The sequence below is a fragment of the Mesoplodon bidens genome (assembly GCF_964165515.1).
Source record: "Mesoplodon bidens genome assembly, chromosome: 10".
NCBI classification, from domain to species: Eukaryota; Metazoa; Chordata; class Mammalia; order Artiodactyla; family Ziphiidae; genus Mesoplodon; species Mesoplodon bidens.
The window spans coordinates 30,884,451-30,912,092 of NC_138172.1; the positions used below are offsets into that span (position 1 = coordinate 30,884,451).

General features: G+C 37.5%; 1 protein-coding gene across 12 annotated transcripts in view; it reads left to right on the forward strand.

The window, feature by feature from the left end:
• CFAP20DC (CFAP20 domain containing) overlaps nucleotides 1-27,642 on the forward strand; it is a 281,035-nt gene that overhangs the window by 84,304 nt on the left and 169,089 nt on the right. For all 12 annotated transcript variants that reach the window (XM_081247110.1, XM_081247103.1, XM_081247108.1 and 9 more), the window contains one exon: nucleotides 7,410-7,524. In XM_081247110.1, coding sequence (XP_081103236.1) covers nucleotides 7,507-7,524 — 18 coding nt within the window. In that variant the 5' untranslated portion in view covers nucleotides 7,410-7,506. The remainder of the gene's footprint in view (nucleotides 1-7,409; nucleotides 7,525-27,642) is intronic.

The window sequence follows — 27,642 nt, forward strand, 5'->3', positions numbered from 1 at the left end:
GGTTGAAAACATGCTGTTGTAAGTTAAAAAAAAAAAAAGTGATTATTTTTAATTTACAGATCCAAGACGTTTTCAAGGAGGAGGTGGCATATCTAATCCAGACTGTGATGGATGAATATAATTCAAGTGGCATAATGAGGGAAGGGACTTTCCAAGGGAAATGCATAAGCAAAGGCATGAAAATACAAGAGGATGGAGTATGTTTAAGTAGGAGCAAGAATGCTGGTATTGTCATTGTGGCAGCCCACTCCAGTGTCCCACCTTACATCCTCTGGCTCCACCTCTGGTATCAGCTGCAGCTTCAGTGAGCAGTTTGGTGCAAGCTTGATTGGACAGCATCCCTTATCTAGTGCCACCCAGGGCCTTCTTTGATGCAGTAGAAGCCTGACAGCTTGGAAATACTGGGGAGTTAAGCCCCCCAAAGGCAACTCTTAACCACTGGGGATTGGGAGTCTGTAGATATAGGCTCCCACCTCCCATTCTTCAAATGGATTATCTGGGAAGTGTTCTGTACCTGTCTCCAGATACCCTGGTAGAATGGAGCCCCTGTGGCCTATAGCAGTGTCGTAGCCAGTGAGTGCATCCTGATCTTGGCCTTTCCTCTTTTGCTCTCTTCCTCTTCCTGCTCCTTCATTCCTGCTTCATGGAATCACCTAAACTACTGGCACCTAAGTCCTTTTCTCAGAATCTGCTTTTGAGGGTGTAGGTATTCAAGAGGCTGCACAACATAACCAGCCATATGAGATAGCTCAAAGGACTGAATTGTCAAACAGACTCACAAGAATCAGAGATTTTAGCCACTATTGAAGTACCTGTGAAGCAGAAAGAGATCCAGGACTTCCACTGAAGTCTTCCAGTCCTTTCTCAATGCACTTTGGCCCAGATTTAACAGATGACTTCTCTAAGCAGTACCTGAGAGAGTGATTCTGAGAGAATATCCCTCACCCAAAGCTGTTACATTTATGGCTTATGTGACATTTTCCAGGGAGCCATGCCCCATGAGTGCATGAATTCCAGGTTTATTAGCCATAAGAAATCCTAGACAGATCGAGTATATCCAGCAAAAAGTATCTCATTAAGGACTTTGGCCCTGATAAATACCATTAGTGTATTTGCCAGAAGATCAGTCATGTTTACAAGAAGCTTTGGCTGGTCCCCTTTCTCTTCTGGAATGCCCTTTAGAAAAGGGGTAGAATGTGGTGCAGGCCTGTTACACACACCCTTTTCTTCCTAGTAAGCATGTTACCTTTCAAAAACACTAAGCCAGACAACTACCATCCTTTATTCCTCTTGCTTTGTCTCTTTAGATTGATTTCTAGCTCTGCCACATACTAGCTCTGAGACCTTGAACAAGTGGCATAGTATCTCTGAGCCTTTAACTACATTAGTAAGATGTGAATATTAATTCCTATTTCAAAGAGCGGTTGAGGGAAATAAATGAAATAACAGTGGTGAAATGATGTACAGGCTCTGGCACATGGTAGGAATTTAGATGTTGCTCTTCCGTTTCCCATCCTTTTCTACTTGTAATTACAGCCTTGGTATCTCCCCTGTGGAGATCTTCTTGGTATCTCATGTTAAGACTCCCAACAACCGAACCCTGGCTTTATTCTGCAACTCCACTCTTTCTCCCACCCCAATTCTGATATCCTCTCCTGATATCTCTGAAATCCCCCTGGTTTGCATCTTGTACTCTTATTATATGATGTCTGACATGGAGAGGAACATGGTGAAAGGTGATATTGAAGTAATGGCTGAGGGTCAGATTTTGGAGGTCCTTGAATAACAAGATAAGGAGCTCTATTTTGGACTTTATTCCTTAGACTATAGGATGACAAAGAAGGAAATGGAGCCAAAGCTTGATGTTCAGTCCCCATGGCTGGTCCACATGAAGAACGGACTGAGAGATAAAAGATTAGAGGTAGAGAGACTAGTAAGGGAGAATATTTAAAGCATCAAGTGACCCGAACTAGCATTGTAGCTGTAGAAGCCAAAGGAAGAAACAGATGTGAAACTGTTAGGGAAGTGACTTTGACAGGATGTGACAGCTAATTGGACTGATGAAGCCTAGATGTTAAGGATGGGAAGCAATCAGTCGTTCTCGGTGGTGCTCACTAATAGCTGAGAGGATTGTAAGTATATGAGGCCTATGGTGAGACAGTGAAGTGACCTGCAAGAACGTGGAAGTGAGTAAAGTAAGATTAGCCTCTGAGCTTTTAATTTTAAGATAATAGTTATTGGATCTGAGGGTTATTTTTAACAAATCTAAAGGAAGAATTTGTCAATGGAAAGAAGATGTGCACACGCACACCCACACACAGAGGCAAATTTGGGCTCTTTTCTTCCAAACACAGTGAAGGGTAAGAGTCTTAGGCATCAGATATTAAATATTTTGCCCCAGGAGCAAAGAGTATGCTACTATGGATATGTTTATAGGCAGTGCCTGCCCCAGAAGAAAGTAAGCCTGTGATTAACAATGTAGATGTTGGGATCAATTAGATTTGAGTTTAAATCTGTACTCTGATAGATATGTGACTTTAGGAAAGTCACTTAACCATACTAAGCCTTAGTTTCCTCATTGTTAAGTAGAAATAATAGTAGTAGATATCTTGTAGCGTTTATGGGAAGATTAAGTGAGATAATGCATAGAGCATGCATAATACAGTGTTGGCATATAAAAAAGGCCCAATAAATAATAGATATTTAATAATGATAATAATACCTTTGGGGACTGTATGTATCAGATACTGTAGTCTGAGTCACTTGTTCTGATTATGTGCTGAGCAGACAACCTTCTGATACTTTGTAGATTTTTTTCTTTAGTTGAATTACCACATTCCAACAGATTACACTCCAGTCTTGCAAACTTTTTTTTTTGTGTGGTACGTGGGCCTCTCACTGTTGTGGCCTCTCCCGTTGTGGAGCACAGGCTCCGGACGCACAGGCTCAGCGGCCATGGCTCACGGGCCTAGCCGCTCCGTGGCATGTGGGATCTTCCCGGACTGGGGCACGAACCCGTGTCCCCTGCATCGGCAGGTGGACTCTCAACCACTGCGCCACCAGGGAAGCCCCAGTCTTGCCAACTTTGAGATCACCCTTTCAAGAGGCTTTACATGGTATAGTGGTTGGAAGGCATATGTTTGTTACCTATTGGAAGATTAGATTCAGAACTGGAATCCAGAATGGAACAGAAAACGGTTCTAAAAGAGTGAAAAAGGGGGAGAAGTGAAAGGATTCATGGTTTTTATCTGATAAACAGTATTCTATTGAAAATATTTGGCTGTGGTTCTGCAAGGACAGAAACCAGGCACTCTTGTCGCTGTCTGCACATGCCTGACAAATAGTAGTCACTCAGCATAAATGAATGAAAGAGCTTCAGCCTGGTATAGTAGTGGACATACAGTTTTATCACAGAAATGACAATGGATTCTATAGAGACAAGTTTTAATACCTGTCTCTGCTACTTACTAGCTGTATATCTATGGACTAGAAGCTGTCCTGGTTTCTAGAGTCTAGTTTCATCATCTACAAAATGGAGGATGAATATACTACCTGCAGTGAAGGACTGATGTGAGATTTAATAAGAGAATGTCTATGGAATGTACTAAAAACAGCTACTTAAGAATATTTTCCCCTACACCCACACTAGAATATGATTTCCATGTCTTAGCTACTTCCATGTCTCTAGTACCTTATACTGTGCCGCTAAGGCATTGACTGAATGTTAGTTGAATGAGCTAATGAATCAGGGGAAAAATTTGAATAGAAGACCTCAAAGTTGAATAGTTTCTAGTGATGATTGGCAACAGAGTAGGACTGTTCATCTAAGTCGCTAAAATGGAATAGAAATAATTGGTTGTCATTGTGGAAGAGGTTTAGGTTTAGATTAAAACTTGTTGTCTTTAAAGTCACCCAGAATGATGACAGAAGAGGAAAATTGTGATTCAGGTGCCATAATTGCCCGGAAATATGAAGAAATGTCCTAAAGAGCAGTAGATGATAGATCAGTATTGACTAGACTTAAGGGAAAGTAGTTTTTAATGGTTTGAAGTTTTAAAATGTTAGCATCAAAGAAATTTAAGTGCATATAAACCATTCACCAATCATATGCTGGGTCATACAATATCTTATTACTTTTTTCTTAATAAAAAGCAAACTTTACCAAGTATGTCATTATTCATAAGCGAAATGCAAATAAAATCACAATGGTATCCATTTCATACCAACTAAAATTGGCTAACATTAAAGTCTGATAGAACCAAAACTTGGTGAGGATATGGATCCACTGCAATCACTTTGGAGAACCCTTTCTATAAAGTTATACATATATCTTCCGCAATGACCCAGAAATCCCATTCCTGCTTTTCAAGAGAATGAAAAGACATATCCACAAGAAGACTCTTCAAGCATAGATAGTCACACAGGCTTTATTCATAAAAAACCAATACTGGAAACAAATGTTCATCAACAGGAGAGTGAATAAATAAATTGTTGTATTGCCACACAAGACTCAGCAATTTAAAAAAAGAACTATTGACTCATACTACAACGTGGATGACTCTCATACACTTCATGTTAAGTGAAAGAAGCCAGTCACAAAAGAGTATATTCTACATCAGTCCATTTATAAGAAGTTCACGAACAGACAAAATTCATCTATGGTGATAAAAATCAGGAGTGAGAACTGACTAAAAGGGACCAGGAGGGAACTTTTCTAGGGTAATGGAAATGTTTTATGTTTTATTTGGAGTGGTGATTACATGGGTATACACATTTACCAAAATACATGAGATTGAACACTAAAATCTGTATATATCAGTTACTCAAATCTTACCCCAATAAATAAAAGAGACCATATCTGTTTATTTTTATGATATCCATTCATCATGCGTGGTAGAATGTTGACCCTCTTATAGCTTCCTATTGTGCACAATAAATTTATAAACCCCTTACCTTAGCATAAAGGCCCTGCGTGATTTGGCTCTTACCTCTCCTTTCTACCTCATGTCCCTCCCTTACCTATTAATTCCTAGCCCTGCTGGCTTTACTGTCTGAAGTAGTTCATTTCTTGTTATTTTCTAGTTCAGTCTCTTTTTTGTTTCCTTCATTGCATTTAGGATAACGTGCATTTATTTTGTCTCTTTATACTTTATTCACCTGCCTTTTCCACTAGAATAAAAGCTCCTGGAGGGTAGAGACCTTGACCTTTTCACTGTTGTATTCCACAGTATATTCCCAGGATGTTGCTTGGCTCAGGGAGTATTTGTTGAATATGTGAGTGAATGAGGGAATGAATGAATGAATGTTCCTATTGTTCCATGTGTTGATAAAATGGGACTATACTCAGATGTTCCTCTGTTTGGAATTCGGTCCTTACCAATTCAAATGAAAATGACATAGTCTTATCCCTCCAAGCAAAGCAAACCTTAACAAAACTGTGTCTCATGCAGGTTTTTGCAATCAAACATTTTGTTTGATGTAAGGGAATTTTTTGTTCTCTTTTACTTTCCAGAATCGCTATATAGTCTTTCCTTTTATTTCCTAATCAGAACTTCTTATAGAAACGACTTAATAGCATCCCTCATGACAATGCCTTCCAGACATATTTGATTCTGAATCCTATTGGTAAAATGTTTCAGCACACTAACCACATGGGTACATTTATTTATTTAAAACATATATAAATATGTTGCTGTACTGTATATGTAATGAAACATACCCAAATACAACATTTTAAAAGGATGCTATGAAAGATGGTTCTAATATTTTCCTCCTCTCCCATGTGCACATCCCACTTTGAAGACACTACCTTAGGGCAAATATTGTACATTTACTTATATGTGTAAGTGTAAAATTTCAGTAGTGTTAACACTTTTGCACTTTAAACCTTACATCTGACCATGGATTGAAAGGCTTTATTGCTTTTTTTTTTTCCAACATCTTTATTGGAGTATAACTGCTTTACAATGTTGTGTTAGTTGCTGCTGTATAGCAAAGTAAATCAGCTATATGTATAGATACATCCCCATATCCCCTCCCTCTTGTGTCTCCCTCTCACCCTCTCTATCCCACCCCTCTAGGTGGTCACAAAGCACCAAGCTGATCTCCCTGTGCTATGCAGCTGCTTCCCACTAGCTATCTATTTTACATTTGGTAGTGTATATATATGTCAATGCTACTCTCCCACTTAGTCCTAGCTTCCCCTTCCCCCTCCCCATGTCTTCAAGTCCATTCTCTACGTCTGCGACTTTATTCCTGTCCTGCTTCTAGGTTCATCAGAACCTTTTTTTTTTTTATGATATTGTTTAGTGCAGGTAGGGTAGAATGTTTAGGTCTGGGGCATATTTGAAATCATGTCACCTAATTTTTGTTGTACTTACTCTTAACATTGTTCAATGATAGTTTTTCTACAGAAAAAAATATGTATTAGTATTTTAGAGGAAAGAAATAATGAGATTAGAAAAGTGCAAATAGGAGGCAAGGAAGAGCTCTGGAGAAGGCTGTGTTGATTTACACTATAGTTAATTACACTGTAAATATTGGTAGCAGTATATTTGAATGAAATGTCTTCTTGAGGAATTACTAATTGTATAATATTAGCAATTAGTACACCTAGACACAGTTGCTAAAAAATGGGGGAAATATCACTCCTCTCCAATAAAAAGACAGTTTTTAAGGAAGCATCAATTCTTCAATATAGCAGCATGAGACAGGTTTGGAGATTTTGAGCCTTTTGTGTTACCTCTGAAACCTAAAGGAAGCAGAACATAAAAATGAGCCTCTATCAATTTGAAGCAAACCTAATGGCGGTGGTCTAAATCTATTAAAGATGTTCAAATTCAGTGTCCTTGTTATCACTGTGGGTTGACCTGAGTAGTGAGCAATAAACTTGTGTATTATAATTCTGGTTCAAAGACATGTGTTTGGAAAGTGAAACCGACAGTCAGCGTTTTGTGTCTGTCTGTAAGCAGACGAAGAGCGTATATAAAATGACAGGTGCATTTTTAGAGAAAGAAACCCATCATGTTTTCCTATTTAGTAGGTGACAGTATGTCCCAAGATAACACAAACTTAAGGAGCTGGAACAAGCATGGCTATTAAAGGCTAGCAGTTTCTCAGTTCATATAAATTGAATTTTTTCATAGGCTGGAAGAGTGGAAATATAGAGTAGAGTACTGAAATACATTAGCATATTAAGTGAATTTATACACTCAGGCTTGTGAACACTTTGAACTTAAGGAAGAAATTTTATTACTTCTTCAAAGAAAAAGGCAATTTTTAAATTCGGAGTTTGATCTCCCTGTTGGAAAGGGCCTATATAATAAATTATATTATTTTGATGATTATCCAAAGAAGTGTAGTTATTATATTGATGGGAATCTTCTCTTCTCTCCTCTCTCTTTTTTCAGAATTACTGATTTAAGGAACATAAAAAGAAGATTGTATTTATCAACAGTCCATAAGGAACTGTCCTCAACCCCTCTTCATGCAAAAATCCCACTCTTCATGATCAAACGCAAAATTGTAAGTGTCATGAATATTGCTTAAAATATTAAATTTATTTCAGCAAATATTAATTCTGGGCCTACTCTGTGTATGAGGCATTCTGGTAAGTTCCATGGTATTATTAAAAATGAATAGAAATTTATACTCTTCTTTTCCTTCCATGAAAGAGCTTAAGATCTACTAGGTGAGAGAATATAATTGAATATCTAGAATATCACCAAAACTGTGATTGGAAGCACAGTAGAGAGAGTAAGTGCTATTGGTACAGTGAGAGGGAAAGAAGTCCATCTGACTGCAGAACAAGGAAAGGCTTCATGAAGGAGATTGCACTTGGCATGGACTTTGAAGGACTAGAGTTTCAATAGGTAGAAATGAAAAACCGAGCATTCCAAGCAGAAGGAGCAGCATGAGTAGAAGCATAGAGGCTGGAAAGTGGCACATATTTGGAGGACAGAGAATGATTCATCATTGTTGCCAGATTTTTTAAAATAGCCTTAAGGAAACCTCAGTTCTATAATCCTGATATAGGTTGGGAGATTTGTGTAACCTCTGAGACCTAAAGCAGCATAATATATAAGTAAGTAAGCCGTAGGTTACAGGCTAATAAGTTTGGGCCTGATACGACTGACTAGTCTTTCTCAAATGTTAGTCATTTCAATACTACTCTCATGACTTTACCATGTTTGTGTACTACCTGTTCCAGTATGTACATAATACTCTCCTTTAAACCAACTCAGCCTTTTTTGACTTAAATAAATTTATTTTTTTAAAAAAGCTTTATATCACACTTATAAATGGAAAACCAGTATAACTTTCCAGAAATAAAAATTAACCATAACAATAAAGATAACTGAAAACAAAACAGTATTTTAAAGTCTAGCTAAGTACTGTTTCCTGTTTAGGGTTCTGTCCTGAGGCCTGCTCTTTATTAACAAGAGTTTATCAAAAGTTAGATACATGTTCAAGCTTTTTCTTGGGCATAATTAGGATTGAAAGAAAACTGATGGATGGAAATTTTTATTCTGTGATCTGTAGTCATTTAATGCCATGCCCATGTACCATCTAAAACCATTTCACAAACGGTGCATATTCCACTCTTTGGGAGCCACTGTAGCAGAGAAAAGGAAGCCATTAAAACTTTTGGTTTGGAGAGGAACATACAGTCAGTTCTATGCTTTGGGAAGATTAATCTGGTAGTGACGTTTGGAATGGCTTAGAGGGGCTGGAAAATGGAGATGGAGAGAACATTTGCAGTACTCCAGATTAGGGTTAATGAGGACTAGGGCAGTAGCAGTAGAGGAATGGATATAAGGTAACATCAGAAGCTTATGGTCCAATGAGCTAAGACATATTTAAACAGACCTTTTCCATATCATGTGGTACATGCTGTGAGAGCAGGACCCACAGTGAACTATGGAGCACCAGGGGAGTGATCAGAGAAGGGCTTCTGAAGAAGGGGATGCCTGAGCTGGGCCTTGAAAGATTAGAAGAAGAAGAGATAAGGCAGTAACCAGTTCAAGTGGGGGTGGTATTCCTAGAACAGAAAGAGTAGCATTAAGAGTAGCTGCATGGGCCTCCCTGGTGGCGCAGTGGTTGAAGAGTCCGCCTGCCGATGCAGGGGATACGGGTTCGTGCCCCGGTCTGGGAGGATCCCATATGCCGCGGAGCGGCTGGGCCCGTGAGCCATGGCCGCTGGGCCTGCGCATCCGGAGCCTGTGCTCCGCAACGGGAGAGGCCACAACAGTGAGAGGCCCGCATACCGCAAAAAGAAAAAAAAAAAAAAAAAAAAAAAAAGAGTAGCTGCATGAGATGTGTAGGCACGTCCAATAATCCAGTGTTGCTGAGGAGAGACCAGAATGGTAGGGAAGTAGTAAGGCTGGAGAAGAAAACAGGGCAACCTCCTAGTAGGCCTTATATTTATAGGCAGGGAGCCTGGACTTTTATCTCATAGGTGATAGGGAGCTTTTGAAGGGCTTGCAGCAGGGGGGCATGGTCAGATTTGCATTTTAGATAGAACATCACTTTGGAGGATGGGTGGGAAAGATGAGACTGGAGGCCAGCAGGACCAGTTAGAAAGTCAGTGCAATTGTCACAAGAAGGTAAGAGGGGTTTTGTGTCATTTTGTCACTCTCGTATCCCCAGTGCCTAGAGCAGCAGTACCTGTCTCCTCCTAGACACTCAATAATTATGTAGTGGATGGATGAGTAGATGAATGATATAGGTGTAAGAGAGATGAGTCCTAAAGTTGGAAAATAGAAATCAGAGTGGAGATGAGGAAACAGAGTTGAAAAATAACTAAAAATTTTAATTGAAGATTAATTAGGTGTCAGAAATGAAGAAGAAGGAAAAGTCAAGGATGGCTCTCAGTTCACTTTCTACTTTGGATGATTGGTGACAGAACCAATATCTAGAAATTCAGGAAAAAGAGCAAGGTTAGAAAGGGAAGATGGAAATGTTGATAAAGGAGTCTGAGACATTCAGATTGAGAATTTGGGGGGTACATGTATGTTAGAGTCCTAGAGAGAGGTATGAGCTGGATATTTGGGCTTCTTCAGCATACAGGTGGCACTTAAAGTCATGAGAATGATGAAATTGCCTGCCTGCACAGAGAGTAAGAATGGCAACAACAACAACAAAAGAGGCTAGAGGAGGAAATGCAAGGGCCTACCCAAGAAAAAGGATGGGCAAAAGAAGAAGAATCCATGAAGGTGACAGGGCAACAATGAGAAAGTGATGTGAATCATGAAGCAAAGTACAGTGTGGTGGAAACCAAGGAAGTTTTGGTAAGAGAAAATGTCAAGATTTGAAAGTATTTGGGATGTGGCAATCAGGAGGCCATTAGTAACTTCACTGACAAGTTTTGGTGTAGGAGGAAGGAGTCAGGACAGTGGGCCGTGCGAATGGAAGATGGAGACATGAGAGCATCCTGACCATTGCTTTCAGTAGGCTGATCCACTGGGCTTCATGTTCAAGTAGATATAAATAGAGGGGAGGAATCAAAGATAACTTTGAGGTTTTGAGTCTGGAAAACCTGGAGATTGAGCCCAGTAACAGATAGGTACTGGATTTTGGAATAAATTGATGGTTTCTGTTTGCAGTAGAATTATTTTAATTCATTGTGTACTAAACATTTATAAATGCACAAAGATTAAATGCAAATACTTCAATTATTAAAGTTTAGTCATTTAAGACGTTAAGGAAGTGCATTAGTGCCTTACAAATGAAATTATATTCATCCTCTTATATTTAAGTATGATTTCCTTATTCATCTAAGATTGTTTAGAGTTCAGTGTTAGGTGGTTTCCAAGAGCTAAACCATATATGAGACTAATACACTATTCTGTGTGTGGCTAATCAATCAGGTTTATCATTACCTTGCTTTTGTGAGTTCAGTCACCCTTGTCAGTTAACTAACTCTGAAGTTTCTGGATATCATATTAAAATCTGAACTGATCATTCTGTACATGGCTATAATCTTCACACACACAAACACACACACACACACAGTGTACCCTTCCAGTGGCATTTGTGGGAATACAATATCTGAAAACAAAATATTGTCTGTTAAAAGTAAACCACACAAATATCTTGCTGAGATAGGAAGTAAACTTCATTGAACAATCTTTCATATTTAATAAATGAGTCTTTAAGAGGAATATGTGCTAGCAGTGCCAGGTGTCTAATGACATAAGAAATGTACTATTTAAACTAAAAAGAAAATAGCTGTAATAGGCCCTGTGGGGCAGTGTGTCTTAGCTCATCTATCTACCTCATCCTCTCATCCCCAGTGAGACAGCTCAATAGAAAATATAAAAGAAAGTAGATGCAGGCATGAAAATTACATGTAGTTGTTTTTAAAAAAAAATCCTAATGTGAAAAAATCAAACTGGTGTCTATATCTTAGGTGACTTCAGCTCATGCTAAATTTTGAAAAGCAAAATACCTAGAACTTGTCTTGAATCTAGAAAAATTGCTCACGTAATTCAAGGCAGTCCTAAGCAAGACAAGGTATTTGTTTCTATAGTGTTCCCCATCCCAATGAAATCATCAAATCATAACTACTTATAGTATGTCCTAATTATTCTATATTTTGTGAAATATAAACATAGGAGTTAAGAGCATGGCATCTGAGTTCTGACACTTACTAAGTTATGTGACCCTGTGCAAGTTCCTGTGTTCATTTTCCTCATTTATAAAATGCAGATAATATGAGGCATGCATACTACTAAGGTTGTTGTGGGAATTTACATGAGTTAATAAACACAGGCTTTTAGAACAGTGCCTGGCATGGACCAAGCTTTAAATAAGGATTATATCTCCTATTTGCTCTTTAGGTGCTACTTCTTGCAGGACACCCTCCATGATTTCCCCTCTGCTGATTGATTAGACATTTTGGGTACAGCACATCATTACCATTCACAAATTCATAATTCTTATAACACTTCTTCACCCTGCACTTCAATCGTCTGTTTACTTAACCTATCTCCCCTTTTAGGCTGTAAGCATGACTCATTTGGTTTTTATCCCTAGTGCCTATGTACATGGCAAGTAGTAAGTGCTCAATAAATGTTTGTTGAACAAATTGGCAAGTCTTAATGTGCCTCCTGACTTGGGAGATTAAAGAATGAGTTTATCATGGACAAATTGTATAAGCTTTCTAAATGTGCCTGCCTATTCCATAAATGTCCAGGAGTACTCAAGCAAATATTAAGAAACTCGGTTCTAATACTTGCTCTCATTTCCCCTCATTTTCCTCCCAATCCAGGAGATGCTACAGCAGCAGAGGGAGGGTCTTTCCTTTCCATTGCTAACATAGTCTATTCCAAATGAGCCCTTATTGAATTAAAGCTGAGTCTTGTTTAAGGGAAATTTCTAGAGAGAGCAGCAAAGTGACAGAGAGCCCTCCACCCATTTAAAATGCCATGCCTGGGGTCCTCCCTGGTGTTGGTGTGATGTTGGCCTCAGTTCTCTGCTTTTTGCCAAAGCACTCTTCACTTCGTTCTACTTTTTAAGAGCCATAGATATTTTGGTGATAAACCTCAAAATACAGTATTTTAAAAGCACTTCAGCTAACATTTGTAAATCAGGAGATTTCACATAAAATTTCTGACCTCTTTTTTAAAAAAATCAGAAGTTAACATTGAGTCTGCTTTCTTGCGCAGCAAGCAGTCAGCTAGAGCAGAGTGGCAACTGCACACTTTTAATGGAGCTTTAAGCTCTCCTGTGAAGTTCAGTCCTCTCCACTCATGAGGATGTGGGTGCAGTCAGACCCTTCCTGCTTCACTCATTTAAGTGACCTGCCACGGCCCTCTAGGCATATAGTTTGCAACCCCTGATTTAGAGGATAATTGCCGAATGGTCCACTTTGCCTTGGTTCTTTAACTAAAGCCTTCACATAACCAGAGGCAGCAAATAAAGTTAATATTTTTATAGCCACACCAACATGAATATTTATTTAGAGACCACTTACTGTTCCAGTTACCATAGAATGTTCAACCTTTCAAATAAAAAATTTTATTTTTCATGTTATTCTTAATTATGATGGATTGATTTTAACATTTAAATTATAAAAATTTATACTTTTAATTTAGGTTTTCAATGACAAGAACAGTTTTAAAAATTAATAACCATCATATTAAACAGTGGGGGTAGCCACTTAGTCAAGACTCACTGAAATCAATCTTACTTCTTCTTTAATATAATTTCAGTCAGTTGGTGATGGTATCAGATGAACATCAATGTCTTGCCACCAAAGTATGTATTAATGTACAGTGAATTTAATTCCATTTGAATAGGAAGTTCAGTTATGAGATATTGCTGAGAATGAATCTTTCATTGGAGATATAACAAAGTAGTATGATAAATTACAATGCCAAATTCTTTTAGTAACCTAGTAAAGGTTACCTTTAGTAACCTTTACCACTTAAATACCCAGTGTTTGTCATTTAGATAGATAGAATTACTCTTTAGGAGTTGTACTTTCTTGAACCACAACTCTGACAGAATGTGTTATAGATTTTATTACAAACTGAAAGAGTGGCATAGTGTTTTTAAAGTTTCCCCTCAAAGATCATTTTTCCCATAGAACTAGTGATTTGGAAATTTTTTGGTTCTTAACAGTATTTAATTTCTTAAGTGCCATTAAATGAACAGAGAATGGAGGAGGCAGATTTTTTTAGATGTGTATTTAAGACATAGTTAGAGAATGTCTCTCAATGAAGTCATTCTAACCTAGAATCCACTGTAGTGTCTGTGGTACTTATTTGAGGGTTTGTAAATGTTTTCATGTGCATATCATTTAATAATACTTGTTTTTCACTTTCTCTACTCACCTGTCTAATGTGGATGTTGAAGAGATTTGGGAAAATGAGCAGTTTCATGCTTTTCTCTGCTGACCCTGAATGATTATGTGAAATAGGGACAACTACATAAAAATATTTGTTCTGGAAAATGAATGATTACCCAGCTTTAGGTCACCCTATTTTCAAATCACTTGAACAGGCAGAGTAGTGTTAGAGGTAAAATCTGGCCTTGAGAGCTAGATTGTAGGGGTTTGAAACCTAGCTGTTGTCACTTCCTGTCTGTGGGCCCATATTCTCTCTGTGTGCTTCAGTTTTCTCATTGGTTAGGTCGTGACAATTATAGAACCTACTTCACAGGGGAGTTGTTACTATTAAATGAGTTATTACTTAGAATAGTGCCAAGCGCATAGTAAGTGCTTAGTTAATGTTAGTTGATATTGTTATTTACTATTTTCTCTTGACCTGAATCCATGTTTATTAATTTGTGAATATGTTATCATAATAAACATCTGAACTTGCAGTTTATTTCAATTAACAAATACCTTTTGAGCCCCTGCTGTAGGCCAAGGTCTGTGCCAAAAGATGTGAATCCAAAGGTGAATGGTGCACAGTCTTCTCATCCATGAGATTATAATAGGCAGAGGAGGCAAACATATAAACAAGTTAATGATGATGGGCAGTGGTTAACACCAAACTAGTCTTAGGAAACAAATGCTGCTAAAGGAAAATATCAGACTTTTCTAGCCAAGTTGGAGCTTGTTATAAGTGGAGATATTTGTGCTAAATTGTGAATACACACAAATAAAAGCATGGAAGTTCATGTCACGTTTGATCCCTTAACTGGGTTGTATAATGGGAATGTACAGAATCACAATGCTGGAAAAGAAGACTAGATGAAACCATGAAGGGCCTTGAAAGCCATGATAAGAAATTTAAATTTTCAGTCCATTAGAGATTTCTTTTTAAATTTTAATGTGGAGAAGTTTCACAATATTATCTGTATTCTAGAAAATGAGTACAATGTCAGAATAAAAAGAGCTAGAGGCAGAGAGACCAATTAAAAGGCTGTGCGAAGTCCAGGTGAGTCATATTAGCCTGAATTAGTGTAGTAGCAAAGAAGTAGAAGAGGAGAATAGATATAAAAGATAATTCAGAATTTAAATTAGTAAAAAAAAGGGAGAAAATGGCACTGAATTAATCTAGGGCTGGAAATTGGCAAAGTACATGTGCTACCAACAAGGGAAATATCCTGTAGGAGCTTAAATGACTGCTTAGATTGCTGTTTCTGACCATGACAGAATATCTGGTATCAAACTGTCCTTCCTACTATAAACAAATATAAATTGGAAAAAATATTTGAAATAAGACTTTTCAACCATTTGGATAGCAGGCAACATACTTTTAAAAGAGAGAAACAAATGAGATGAGTCCTATATTCCCAAGCTTTCTGAAGACCCATTCTGGACTGCAATGCAGAGATGGGAGCCCAGACAGGGCATGGCATCTTGCTGAACAGAGACAGAGATCAGAGTTAAGGATGACTGAGACTGAAGTAGACAGAATTTGTAGGTTAGTGTATCTGAGAGGAGCTTCAGAAATATACATCAGGGTCTTCTTGAACCTTCGTGCATGCTTACAGTAGGACCCCCTGAAGTAATCACAGACCAGCCCCTAGGGAAAGAACACCTACTAAGCAGCTGTGACACACAGGGCTAGGAGATATTCAAGTTCTGGCCAGAGTGAAGAGGTATCACTGAACACATACAGGAGAAATTCCAGAAAGACAATATTACTTAGAAATGGCACTTATCTAGTCCTGGAGAAAAGGTCACCTTAGACCTGACCTAACAAATATAAAAACTCACATCAAAAGGTCAAGATGATCTGCAAATAAACTTCCACCTGGAACATCTTTAGGACTCTTCTAAGAAAAACAATGAAATCCAAAAGCCCAAAAACTTAGTAGCCATAATGTCCAGCATACAATTTTTAAAAAATGGATACTAGATAGGCAAACTGGGTAAACATGATCCATAACCAGGAGAAAAATCACAGAATAAAAATTCAAGGGCCTTAAAATAACTATTATAAATATATTAGAGGATTTAAAGGAAACTTTGAACATAATGAGGGAGCAAATTAAGAAACCCCAATGGAAAAAGGAAACTATGAAAAGAAATTTGGAAAAATACAATGTTGAAATGAAAGTTTCACTGGATAGACTTAACACTAAGTTAAACACTGGGGAATCGCAGTAAAATTGAAGTCAAGAATATAGAAACTCTTCAAACTGAAGCACAGAGAGAGGGGAAAAGCCTGGAAAAAAAAATGAATATAGTCTGAATGGCCTGTGAAACAATATCTGTCAGTCTAATATATGTGTAATTGGAGTACTATAAGGAGAGCAAAAAGAGATTGAGCAGGAGAAACTTTATAGAAATCATGGTTGAAATTTTTCAAATTTTGAAAACTATACCCATAGATCCAGTAAGCTCAACAAACTATGAGCTGAGAAACACACAAAAACCACACCAAGATCACACCATGGTATATCATAACTAAAAAAAAAAAAAAAAACACCACAAAAAACCCCACAAAGATCACACCATGGTATGTCATAATTAAATTGCTAAAAATCAATGATAGGCTTCCCTGGTGGCGCAGTGGTTGAGAGTCCGCCTGCCGATGCAGGGGATACGGGTTCGTGCCCCGGTCTGGGAGGATCCCACATGCCGCGGAGCGGCTGGGCCCGTGAGCCATGGCCGCTGAGCCTGTGCGTCCGGAGCCTGTGCTCCGCAACGGGAGGGGCCACAACAGGGGGAGGCCCGCGTACCATAAAAAAAAAAAAAAAAAAAAAAAATCAATGATAAAATCTTAACAAGCAGCAAGAAGAGAAAAAATCAATTATACACAAGAGAACAATGATAAAATATATCACCAGCTTTCTATCAGAAGCAATGAAAGTAGGAAGACAATGAAATAGTGCTAGGGAAAAAAAATGTTTAAACCTGTCAACTTAGAATTCTTTATCTAGTGAAAATATTCTTCAAAAATTGGAGCAAAGGGCTTCCCTGATGGCGCAGTGGTTGAGGGTCCGCCTGCCGATACAGGGGACGCGGGTTCGTGCCCCGGTCCTGGAGGATCCCACATGCCGCGGAGTGGCTGGGCCCATGAGCCATGGCCACTGGGTCTGCGCGGCCGGAGCCTGTGCTCCGCAACGGGAGGGGCCACAGCGGTGAGAGGCCCGCGTATCGCAAAGGAAACAAACAAACAAAAAAAAAAAATTGGAGCAAAATAAGAACATTTTCAGACTAAAAAGTTGAGAGAATTGGTTATCAGCAAACCTGCACTACAGAAATATTAAAGGAAGTTATTCAGGCTGAAAAAAATGTGCCAGATAGAAATTTGGATCTAAATGAGAGAATGAAGAGGACAAGTAATGGTAAATTAATAGGTAAATCTAAAAGGTTCTTTATTCATATCATAAATTCTTTCAAAGTATTTGATTGTTGAAAGCAAAAATAACAATGTAGAAGTAAAATATGTGACAATAATAACACAGAGATGGTAGTATACTTTTATGAGGTTCTTATCCAGAAGATATTCTAATATTTATTCAGGGTTAAATTGTTAGAAGTTAAAGATTCATATTGCAAACTTTGGCAACCATAGCAAAAAGTAAAAGAACAACTAATCAACAAATATAGCTAATCAACAAATTGAGGAAATTAATGGGGCACTAAAAATATATTCAATCCAAATTACAGGAGAACTAAACAAAGAGCAGATGGGACAGATTGAAAACAAATAAATTGGTAGCCTTAAAATCAAACACATCAGGGCTTCCCTGGTGGCGCAGTGGTTGGGAGTCCGCCTGCCGATGCAGGGGATGCGGGTTCGTGCCCCGGTCTGGGAAGATCCCACATGACACGGAGCGGCTGGGCCCGTGAGCCATGGCCGCTGGGCCTGCGCGTCCGGAGCTTGTGCTCTGCAATGGGAGAGGCCACAACAGTGAGAGGCCCGCATACCGCAAAAAAAAAAAAAAAAAAAATCAAACACATCAGAATAATTACATTAAATGGAAATGGACTAAACACTCCAACAGAAAGACAGAAATTGTTAGATTGAATAAAAAGTGAGACAATTATATTCTGTTTATAAGCAGTGCACATTAAATTTAAGGACACAGGTAGGTTAAAAAAATTTTAATAGAAAAAGTTTTACCTTGCAAACACAAATGATAAGAAAGCTAGAATGGCTCTCTATTAATATCAGTCAAAGTAGACTGCAGGACAAGGAATATTATGTAAAGAGGAATATTTCATAATGATAAGGGAGTCAAACATGTAGAAGATATAACATCCTACATGTGTACATAGCTAGTAACAGTGCTTGCAAATGCATGAAGCAAAAACTAACAGAACTGGAGAAAGATAAATACACAATTATAGATGACGATTTCAACACTCCCCTCTCAGAAATTAACAGAAAATCAGTAAACTTGAAAAATGCTATCAGTCAACCTGACTTATTTGACATTTCTAGGATGTTTAATCTAATAATTGCAGAATAACACTATATTCAAGTATGCATTGAATGTTCACCAAGATATATGGTATATTAGGCTGTATTAATCTCAGCAAAGTTAAAAAGACTGAAATCAGGGGGCTTCCCTGGTGGCGCAGTGGTTGAGAGTCCGCCTGCTGATGCAGGGGACACGGGTTCGTGCCCCGGTCCGGGAAGATCCCACATGCCACGGAGCGGCTGGGCCCATGAGCCATGGCCCCCGAGCCTGCGTGTCCGGAGCCTGTACTCTGCAACAGGAGAGGCCACAACGGTGAGAGGCCCGCGTACCACCAAAAAAAAAAAAAAAAGACTGAAATCATACAAAGTATATTCTGTGGCTAAATGGAATTAGATGGAAATTAGTAACAAAAATATAATTGAAAAATCCTCAAGTACTTGAAAATAAAGCAACATACTTCTAAATAACCTATAAGTAAAAGAAAACTAACAAGGAATATTAGCAAATATTTTAACTGATATTTTTACTAATTTTAAATGGTACAGAAAATAAAGCATACTAAAATTTGTGAGATGCATTAGAGGCATCTAAAGTATGCAGAAAGAAATAATCAAGAGAATAAGTCAATGAAATGGAAAATGGGCAATGGAGAAAAATCACTGAAACCAAATTTGGATTTTTGAAAATATTTACTAAGTGATAAACCTAGACTAATCAAGAAAAAAAGAACACACACACATTGTCAATATCAAGAATGAATGTAAGGAAAAAGGAAAATAAGGGAATATTATGAACAATTGTATACTAATAAATTTGACAACTTAGATTAAGTGGGAAAATTCTTTTAAAGACACATTACTAAAACTGATACTAAAAGAAATAGAAAATCTGAGTAGGCTTATATCTATTTTTAGAAAATGAATTTGTAATTTAAAACATAAAACATTTAAAAATGTACAGGTTCGGATGGCTTTATGGGTAAATCTAACCAAACATTTAAGGAAAGAATAATTCTCTCTCTCAGATAATAAAGGAGAAGGAACATTTTTCAATTCACTTAATAAAATGTGGCCAGCATAATTCTGATACCAAAACCAGGAAATATATTAATTCCCAAAAGAGAACTATAAATCAATATCACTCAAGAACATAGACACATGGATCCTTAACATCATGACCAAGTGGTGTTTATTCCAAGAATTCAAGGTTAGTCTTACACTTGAAAATTAGTCAGTGTAATTTTTCACATTAACAGAATAAAGGGAAAAAGTCATAAAGTCATCTCAATGTATGTAGAAAAATCATTTGATGAAAATTCATTAGCCATTAAAATGAAAACTCACATCAAACTAGTAATAGAAGGAAACTTGTTGAGCCTGATAAAAGGCCTCTATAAAAAACCTACAACTAAATGATACTTAATGGTGAAATATTATCAATACTTACCTCCTAAGATGGGGAACAAAGCAAAGATATCCACACCGACTGCTTCAATTCAGCATTGCATTAGAGGTCCCAGCAAGTGCAATAAGATAATAAAGAGAAATTTTAAAACATACAGATTGAAAAAGAAGAAATAAAAGTTTCTCTCTTTTCAGACAACATAATCATCTTGTAGAAAATTCTAGAGAGGACTGCCATGTCCTGCCCGCTGTCTGCTGCACACAGTGGGGTGTTGCTCCGGGACCTTACTTCAGACATGCAGAGACTCTCCCTGGTGTGTCTCAAATGCATGCAGTGTGCATGAACACTGGATTGGGATCAGTGAACTGAAAGATACAGAGCAACACTCTTGGCTGGATGAATCCCTCTGGATTGTGGATGGAAAAGACCGTGAGCACTGTTTGTTTTAGAAGGGTCTTCATGCTATGGCCGGGTGTCAGGCTTGAGCCTCCGAGGTGGGAGAGCCGAGTCCAGGACACTGGACCACCAGAGACCTCCCGGAACCACATAACGTAAATCGGCAAGAGCTCTCCCAGAGATCTCTGTCTCAACACTAAGACCCTGCTCCACCCAATGGCCAGCAAGCTCCAGTGCTGGATGCCCCTTACCAAACAACTAGCAAGAGAGGAACAAAACCCCACCCATTAGCAGAGAGGCTGCCTAAAATCATAATATGTTCACAGACACTGCAAAACACACCACCAGACGCAACCCTGCCCACCAGAGAGACAAGATCCAGCCCCACCCACAGGAGCACAGGCACCAGTCCCCTCCACCAGGAAGCCTAAACAAGCCACTGAACCAACCTCACCCACCGGGGACAGACACCAAGAACAATGGGAACTACAAACCTGCAGCCTGTGAAAAGGAGACCGCAAATGCAGTAAGTTAAACAAAATCAGAAGAAAGAGAAATATGCAGCAGATGAAGGAGCAAGGTAAAAACCCACCAGACCAAACAAATGAAGAGGAAATTGGCAGTCTGCCTGAAAAAGAATTCAGAATAATGATAGTAGAGATGATCCAAAATCTTGGAAATAGAATGGAGAAAATGCAAGAAACGTTTAACAAGGACCTAGAAGAACTAAAGAGCAAACAAACAATGATGAACAACACAATAAATGAAATTTAAAATTCTCTAGAAGGAATCAATAGCAGAATAACTGAGACAGAACAATGGATAAGTGACCTGGAAGATAAAATAGTGGAAGTAACTGCCTCAGAACACAATAAAGAAAAAAGAATGAAAAGAGACCCGTGGGACAACATTAAACACACCAACATTCGAATTATAGGGGTCCCAGAAAAATAAGTGAAAAAGGAAGGGTCTGAGAAAATACTTCAAGGGATTATAGTTGAAAACTTCCCTAACATGGGAAAGGAAATAGTAAATTAAGTCCAGGAAGTGCAGAGAATCCCATACAGGATAAATCCAAGGAGAAACATGCCAAGACACATATTTATCAAACTATCAAAAATTAACTACAAAGGAAAAATATTAAAAGCAGCAAATAACATACAAGGGAATCTCTATAAGGTTAACAGCTGATCGTTCAGCAGAAACTCTGGAAGCCAGAAGTGAGTGGCCAGACATATTTAAAGTGATGAAAGGGAAAAACCTACCACCAACATTACTCTGCCCAGCAAGAATTTCAATCAGATTTGACAGAGAAATTAAAACCTTTACAGATGAGCAAAAGTTAAGAGAATTCAGCACCAACAAACCAGCTTTACAACAAATGCTAAAGGAACTTCTCTAGGCAGGAGACACAAGAGAAGGAAAAGACCTACAATAACAAACCCAAAGAAAATGTTAATAGGAACATACATATTGATAATTACCTTAAATGTAAATGGACTAAATGCTCAACCAAAAGACACAGACTGGCTGAATGGATACAAAAACAAGACCCATATATCTGCGTCTACAAGGGGCCCACTTCAGACCTAGGGTCACATATAGATTGAAAGTGAGGGAATGGAAGAAGATATTGCATTCAAATGGAAATCAAAAGAAAGCTGGAATAGCAATTCTCATATCAGGCAAAATAGACTTTAAAATAAAGACTATTATAAGAGACAAATAAGGACACTACATAATGATCAAGGGATCAATCCAAGAAGAAGATATAACAATTGTAAATATTTATGCACCCAACATAGGAGCACCTCAGTACATAATGCAAATGCTAACAGCCATAAAAGGGGAAATCGACAGTAATACATTCATAGTAGGGGACTTTAACACCCCACTTTCACCAATGGACAGATCATCCAAAGTGAAAATAAATAAGGAAACATAAGCTTTCAATGATACATTAAGCAAGATGGACTTAATTGATATTTATAGGACATTCCATCCAAAAACAACAGAATACACTTTCTTCTCAAGTGCCCATGGAACATTCTCCAGGATAGATCTTATCTTGGGTCACAAATCAAGCCTTGGTAAATTTAAGAAAATTGAAGTTGTATCAAGTATCTTTTCTGACCACAATGCTCTGAGACTAGATATCAATTACAGGGAAAAAATTGAAAAATACAAACACATGGAGGCTAAACAATATGCCACTAAATAACCAAGAGATCACTGAAGAAATCAAAGAGGAAGTCAAAAAATACCTAGGAACAAATGATAATGAAAACACAATGACCCAAAACCTATGGGATGCAACAAAAGCAGTTCTAACAGGGAAGTTTATAGCAATACAATCCTACCTCAAGAAATAACAAAAACGTCAGATAAACAACCTAACCTTACACCTAAAGCAATGAGAGAAAGAAGAACAAAAAAACCCCCAAAGTTAGCAGAAGGAAAGAAATCATAAAGATCAGATCAGAAATAAATGAAAAAGAAATGAAGGAAACGGTAATAAAGATCAATAAAAGTAAAAGCTGGTTCTTTGAGAAGATAAACAAAATTGATAAACCATTAACCAAACTCATCAAGAAAAAAATGGAGAAGACTCAGATCAACAGAATCAGAAATGAAAAAGAAGAAATAACAACTAACACTGAAGAAATACAAAGGATCATGAGAGATTACTACAAGCAATGATATGCCAATAAAATGGACAACCTGGAAGAAATGGACAAGTTCTTAGAAAACCACAACCTTCCGAGACTGAACCAGGAAGAAGTAGAAAATATAAACAGACCAGTCACACACACTGAAATTGAAACTGTGATTAAAAATCTTCCAACAAACAAAAGCCCAGGACCAGATGTATTCACAGGTGAATTCTATCAAAATTTAGAAAAGAGCTAACATCTTTCCTTCTCAAGCTCTTCCAAAATATAGCAGAGGGAGGAACACTCCCAAACGCATTCTACCAGGCCACCATCACCCTAATACCAAAACCACACAAAGATGCCCCCCCCCAAAAAAAGAAAACTACAGGCCAATATCACTGATGAACATAGATGTGAAAATCCTCAACAAAATACTAACAAACATAATCCAGCAGCACATTAAAAGGACCATACACCATGATCAAGAGGGGTTTATCCCAGGAATGTAAGGATTCTTCAGTATATGCAAATCAATCAATGTGATACACCATATTAACAAGTTGAAGGAGAAAAACCATATGATCATCTCAATAGATGCAGAAAAAACCTTTGAAAAAATTCAACACCCATTTATGATAAAAACTCTCCAGAAAGTAGGCATAGAGGGCACTTACCTCAACATAATAAAGGCCATATATGACCAACCCACAGTCAACATCATTCTCAATGGTGAAAAACTAAACCATTTCCTCTAAGATCAGGAACAAGACAAGGTTGCCCACTCTCACCACTATTATTCAACATAGTTTAGGAAGTGTTAGCCACTGCAATCAGAGAATAAAAAGAAATAAAAGGAATCCAAATCAGAAAAGAAGTAAAACTGTCGCTGTTTGCAGATGACATGATACTATACACAGGGAATCCTAAAGATGCTACCAGAAAACTACTAGAGCTAATCAGTGAATTGGGTAATGTAGCAGGATACAAAATTAATGCACAGAAATCTCTTCAATTCTTATACACTACTGATGAAAAATCTGAAAGAGAAATTAAGGAAACACTCCCATTTGTATGGAAACACAAAAGACCCTGAAAAGCCAAAGCAAACTTGAGAAAGAAAAACAGCTGGAGGAATCGGGCTTCCAGACTTCAGACTGTACTACAAAGCTACAGTAATGAAGACAGTATGGTACTGGCACAAAGACAGAAATATAGATCAATGCAACAGGATAGAAAGCCCAGAGATAAACCCATGCTCATATGGTCACCTTATCTTTGATAAAGGAGGCAAGAATATACAATGGAACAAAGACAGCCTCTTCAATAAGTGGTGCTGGGAAAACTGGACAGCTACATGTAAAAGAATGAAATTAGAGCACTTCCTAACACCATACACAAAAATAAACTCAATATAGATTAAATACCTAAATGTACGGCCAGACACTATAAAACTCTTAGAGGAAAACATAGCCAGAACACTCCATGACATAAGTCACAGCAAGATCCTTTTGACCCCCCCCCTCCTAGAGCAATGGAAATAAAAATAAACAAATGTGGCCTAATGAAACTTAAAAGCTTTTGTACAGAAAAGGAAACCATAAACACAATGAAAAGACAACCCTCAGAATGGGAGAAAATATTTGCCAACGATGCAACTGACAAAGGATTAATCTCCAAATTACACAAGCAGCTCATGCAGCTCAATATCCAAAAAACACACAACCCAATCCAAAAGTGGGCTGAACACCTAAATAGACAATTCTCCAAAGAAGACATACCAGTTGCCAACAAACACTTGAAAAGATGCTTAACATCACTAATCATTAGAGGAATGCAAATCAAAAGCACAATGAGGTATCACCTCACAGCTGTCAGAATGGCCATCATCAAAAAATCTAGAAACAATAAATGCTGGAGAGGGTGTGGAGAAAAGGGAACCCTCCTACACTGTTGGTGGGAATGTAAATTGATACAGCCACTATGGAGAACAGTATGGAGGTTCCTTAAAAAACTAAAAATAGAACTACCATCTGACCCAGCAATCCCACTACTGGGTATATACCCTGAGAAAACCATAATTCAAAAAGAGTCGTCTACCACAATGTCATTCCAGCACTATTTACAATAGCCAAGATATGGAAGCAACCTAGGTATCCATCAACAGATGATTGGCTAAAGAAGATGTGGCACATATATACAATGGAATATTACTCAGCCATAAAAAGAAACGAAATTGAGTTATTTGTAGTGAGGTGGATGGGCCTAGAGTCTCATACAGAGTGAAATAAGTCAGAAAGAGAAAAACAAATACCATATCCTAACACCTATATATGGAATCTAAAAAAAAAAAAAATGGTTCTGATGAACCTAGGGGTAGGGCAGGAATAAAGATGCAGACATAGAAAATGCATGGGGAGGGGAAGGGTAAGCTGAGGACATGGGGAGGGGAAGGGTAACCTGGGACGAAGTGAGAGAGTAGCATTGACATATATACACTACCAAATGTAAAATAGATAGCTAGTGGGAAGCAGCTGCATAGAACAGGGATGTCAGCTCGGTGCTTTGTGACCACATAGAGAGGTGGGAAAGGGAGGGTGTGAGGGAGGCACAAGAGGGAGGAGATATGGAGATATATGTATACATATAGCTGATTCACTTTGTTATACAGCAGAAATTAACATTGTAAAGCAATTATACTCCAATAAAGATGTTTTAATAAAAAAGAAAATTCTAGGGAACCGACAAAAACTAAAGAAAACCTAGTAACGTAATTGAGTTTATCAAGGTCCCAGAATACAATGGCAGTATACCAAAATCAATTGTTTCTATATATTTCTATACAAAGTTGTAGCAGTAAACAATTGAAAATTCTAAATCTTAAAAATATTTACAATACCATGAAAAATATTAAATATTCAGGAATAAATTTAACAAAATATATGTTAGACCTTTACAGTGAAAGCTATAAAACATTGCTGAGAGAAATTGAAGACCTAAATAAATGGGGGCATGTTGTTTATGGATCAGAAGACTGTATTTGTTAAGCTGCCAATACTCTCTCAGTAAATCTGTTGGTTCAATCTAATCCCAATTAGAATCCCAAGAGGCTTCTTCTTTTTTTTTTCCAGAAATTAAGAAGAAACTTCTGAAATTTACATAGAAATTCAAAGGTCCTAGAGTAGCCAGAACAATTTTCAAAAAGGAAAATTTATTCCTCATGGTTTCAGAACTTGGTTTAAGCTTACAGTAATGAAGACATTATGTTCTTGGCATAGATACCAATAAAAAGTTCAGAAATACACCCACACATGTATAGTCAGTTGATTTTCAACCAAGGCATCAGAGCAATTTTTTGAGAACTGAAACGTCTGAGTATTCATATAGAAGAAAGAAAAATGAACCTCAACCCATACTTCATACCATTCACAAAAATTAATTTAAGATGAATCATATACCTAAATGTAAATACTAAAACTAAAGAGCTACTTTAAGAGATTTCTTAGGACCCAGAAAGCATTAACCATAATAAAAAATTAATTGACAAAATAGACTTCAATAAAATTTAAAACTGCTCATCAAAAAGATATTATTAAGAAAATGAATAAGCAAGGCACAAACTGGGAGAAAATATTCTTAATACATATAACTGACAAAAGACTTGTATTCAGACTACATCCTACACCTCTATAATAAAAAGACATAACTTTTTAAGGCAAAAATAATTAAACAAAGATTATACATTTGGTTAAATAAGCATACGAAGAAGAGCTCTATACCATCAGTCAGGGAAATTCAGATTTAAAACACAGTTACCACCACTACTTCATCCAATAGAATGGCTAAATTAAGAGAGACAGGAAATACTAAATGTTGTTGAGATGTAAAGCAATTTCATAAATTTCTAGTGTAACGGAAAATGGTATAACCACTTTGGAAATACCTTTGGAAGTTTCTCATAAAGTTAAACATTTACCCTTTGACCCAACAGTTCCACTTCTTCATGTCTATTCAAGGAAATGAAAATATATGTACACAAATTTGAATTTCACAACAGTTTTATTTATGATAGCCAAAATCTTGAAATAATGCAAGTGTCCAACAACAGAAGACTGAACAAACAAATTGTGGTCTATTCATAGTGAGCTCCTACTCAGCAAAACAAGAATGAACTACCAGTACATGCAAGAACACTGATGAACCTCAAATCTTAGCCTAACTCTAAGAAGCCATTTACTGTGATTTCATTTATATAAAGTAATTGAATAGACAAAATTGATCTAAAGTGAAAGAAGTTAGTACTTGTCCTTAAACGGTATGACTGCTGAGATTGATAGGAGAGCTGCACAAAAGATCGGTCTGCAGTGATCGAAATGTTCTATATCTTGATAGGGTATGGTATACAGATGTATGAAATGGTCAAAACTCATTGAACTGCACCCTCAAAGTCTATGAATTTCACAGTAAGAACGTCAAAAAGATCATATGGTTAACATACATTGAGCATTTACCATATGCTACACACTATTAGAAGTGCTTACGTGTATTTAAACATTGAATCCTAACAACTGTATGAGAGATGTGTCATTATTATCACGATTTTACAAATAAGGAAAGAGAGTCACAGAGAGGACAAGTAACTGCAAAGATTATATAACTAGTAAGTGGTGGAACTGGAATCCAAATCCAGACAGTTTGGCTCCAGGGCCCAAACTCTTGCATCCCTCGGAGGAATATATTTAAAAGGTGTTGTCAGTAGAGGTTAACTGGAGGGAGTTGACAGACGGATAAAGGAATAGAATATAATTCAGAATTTTTAAAGTATTTCAGGGTAATTAAATTAAATCTCAAGATATGA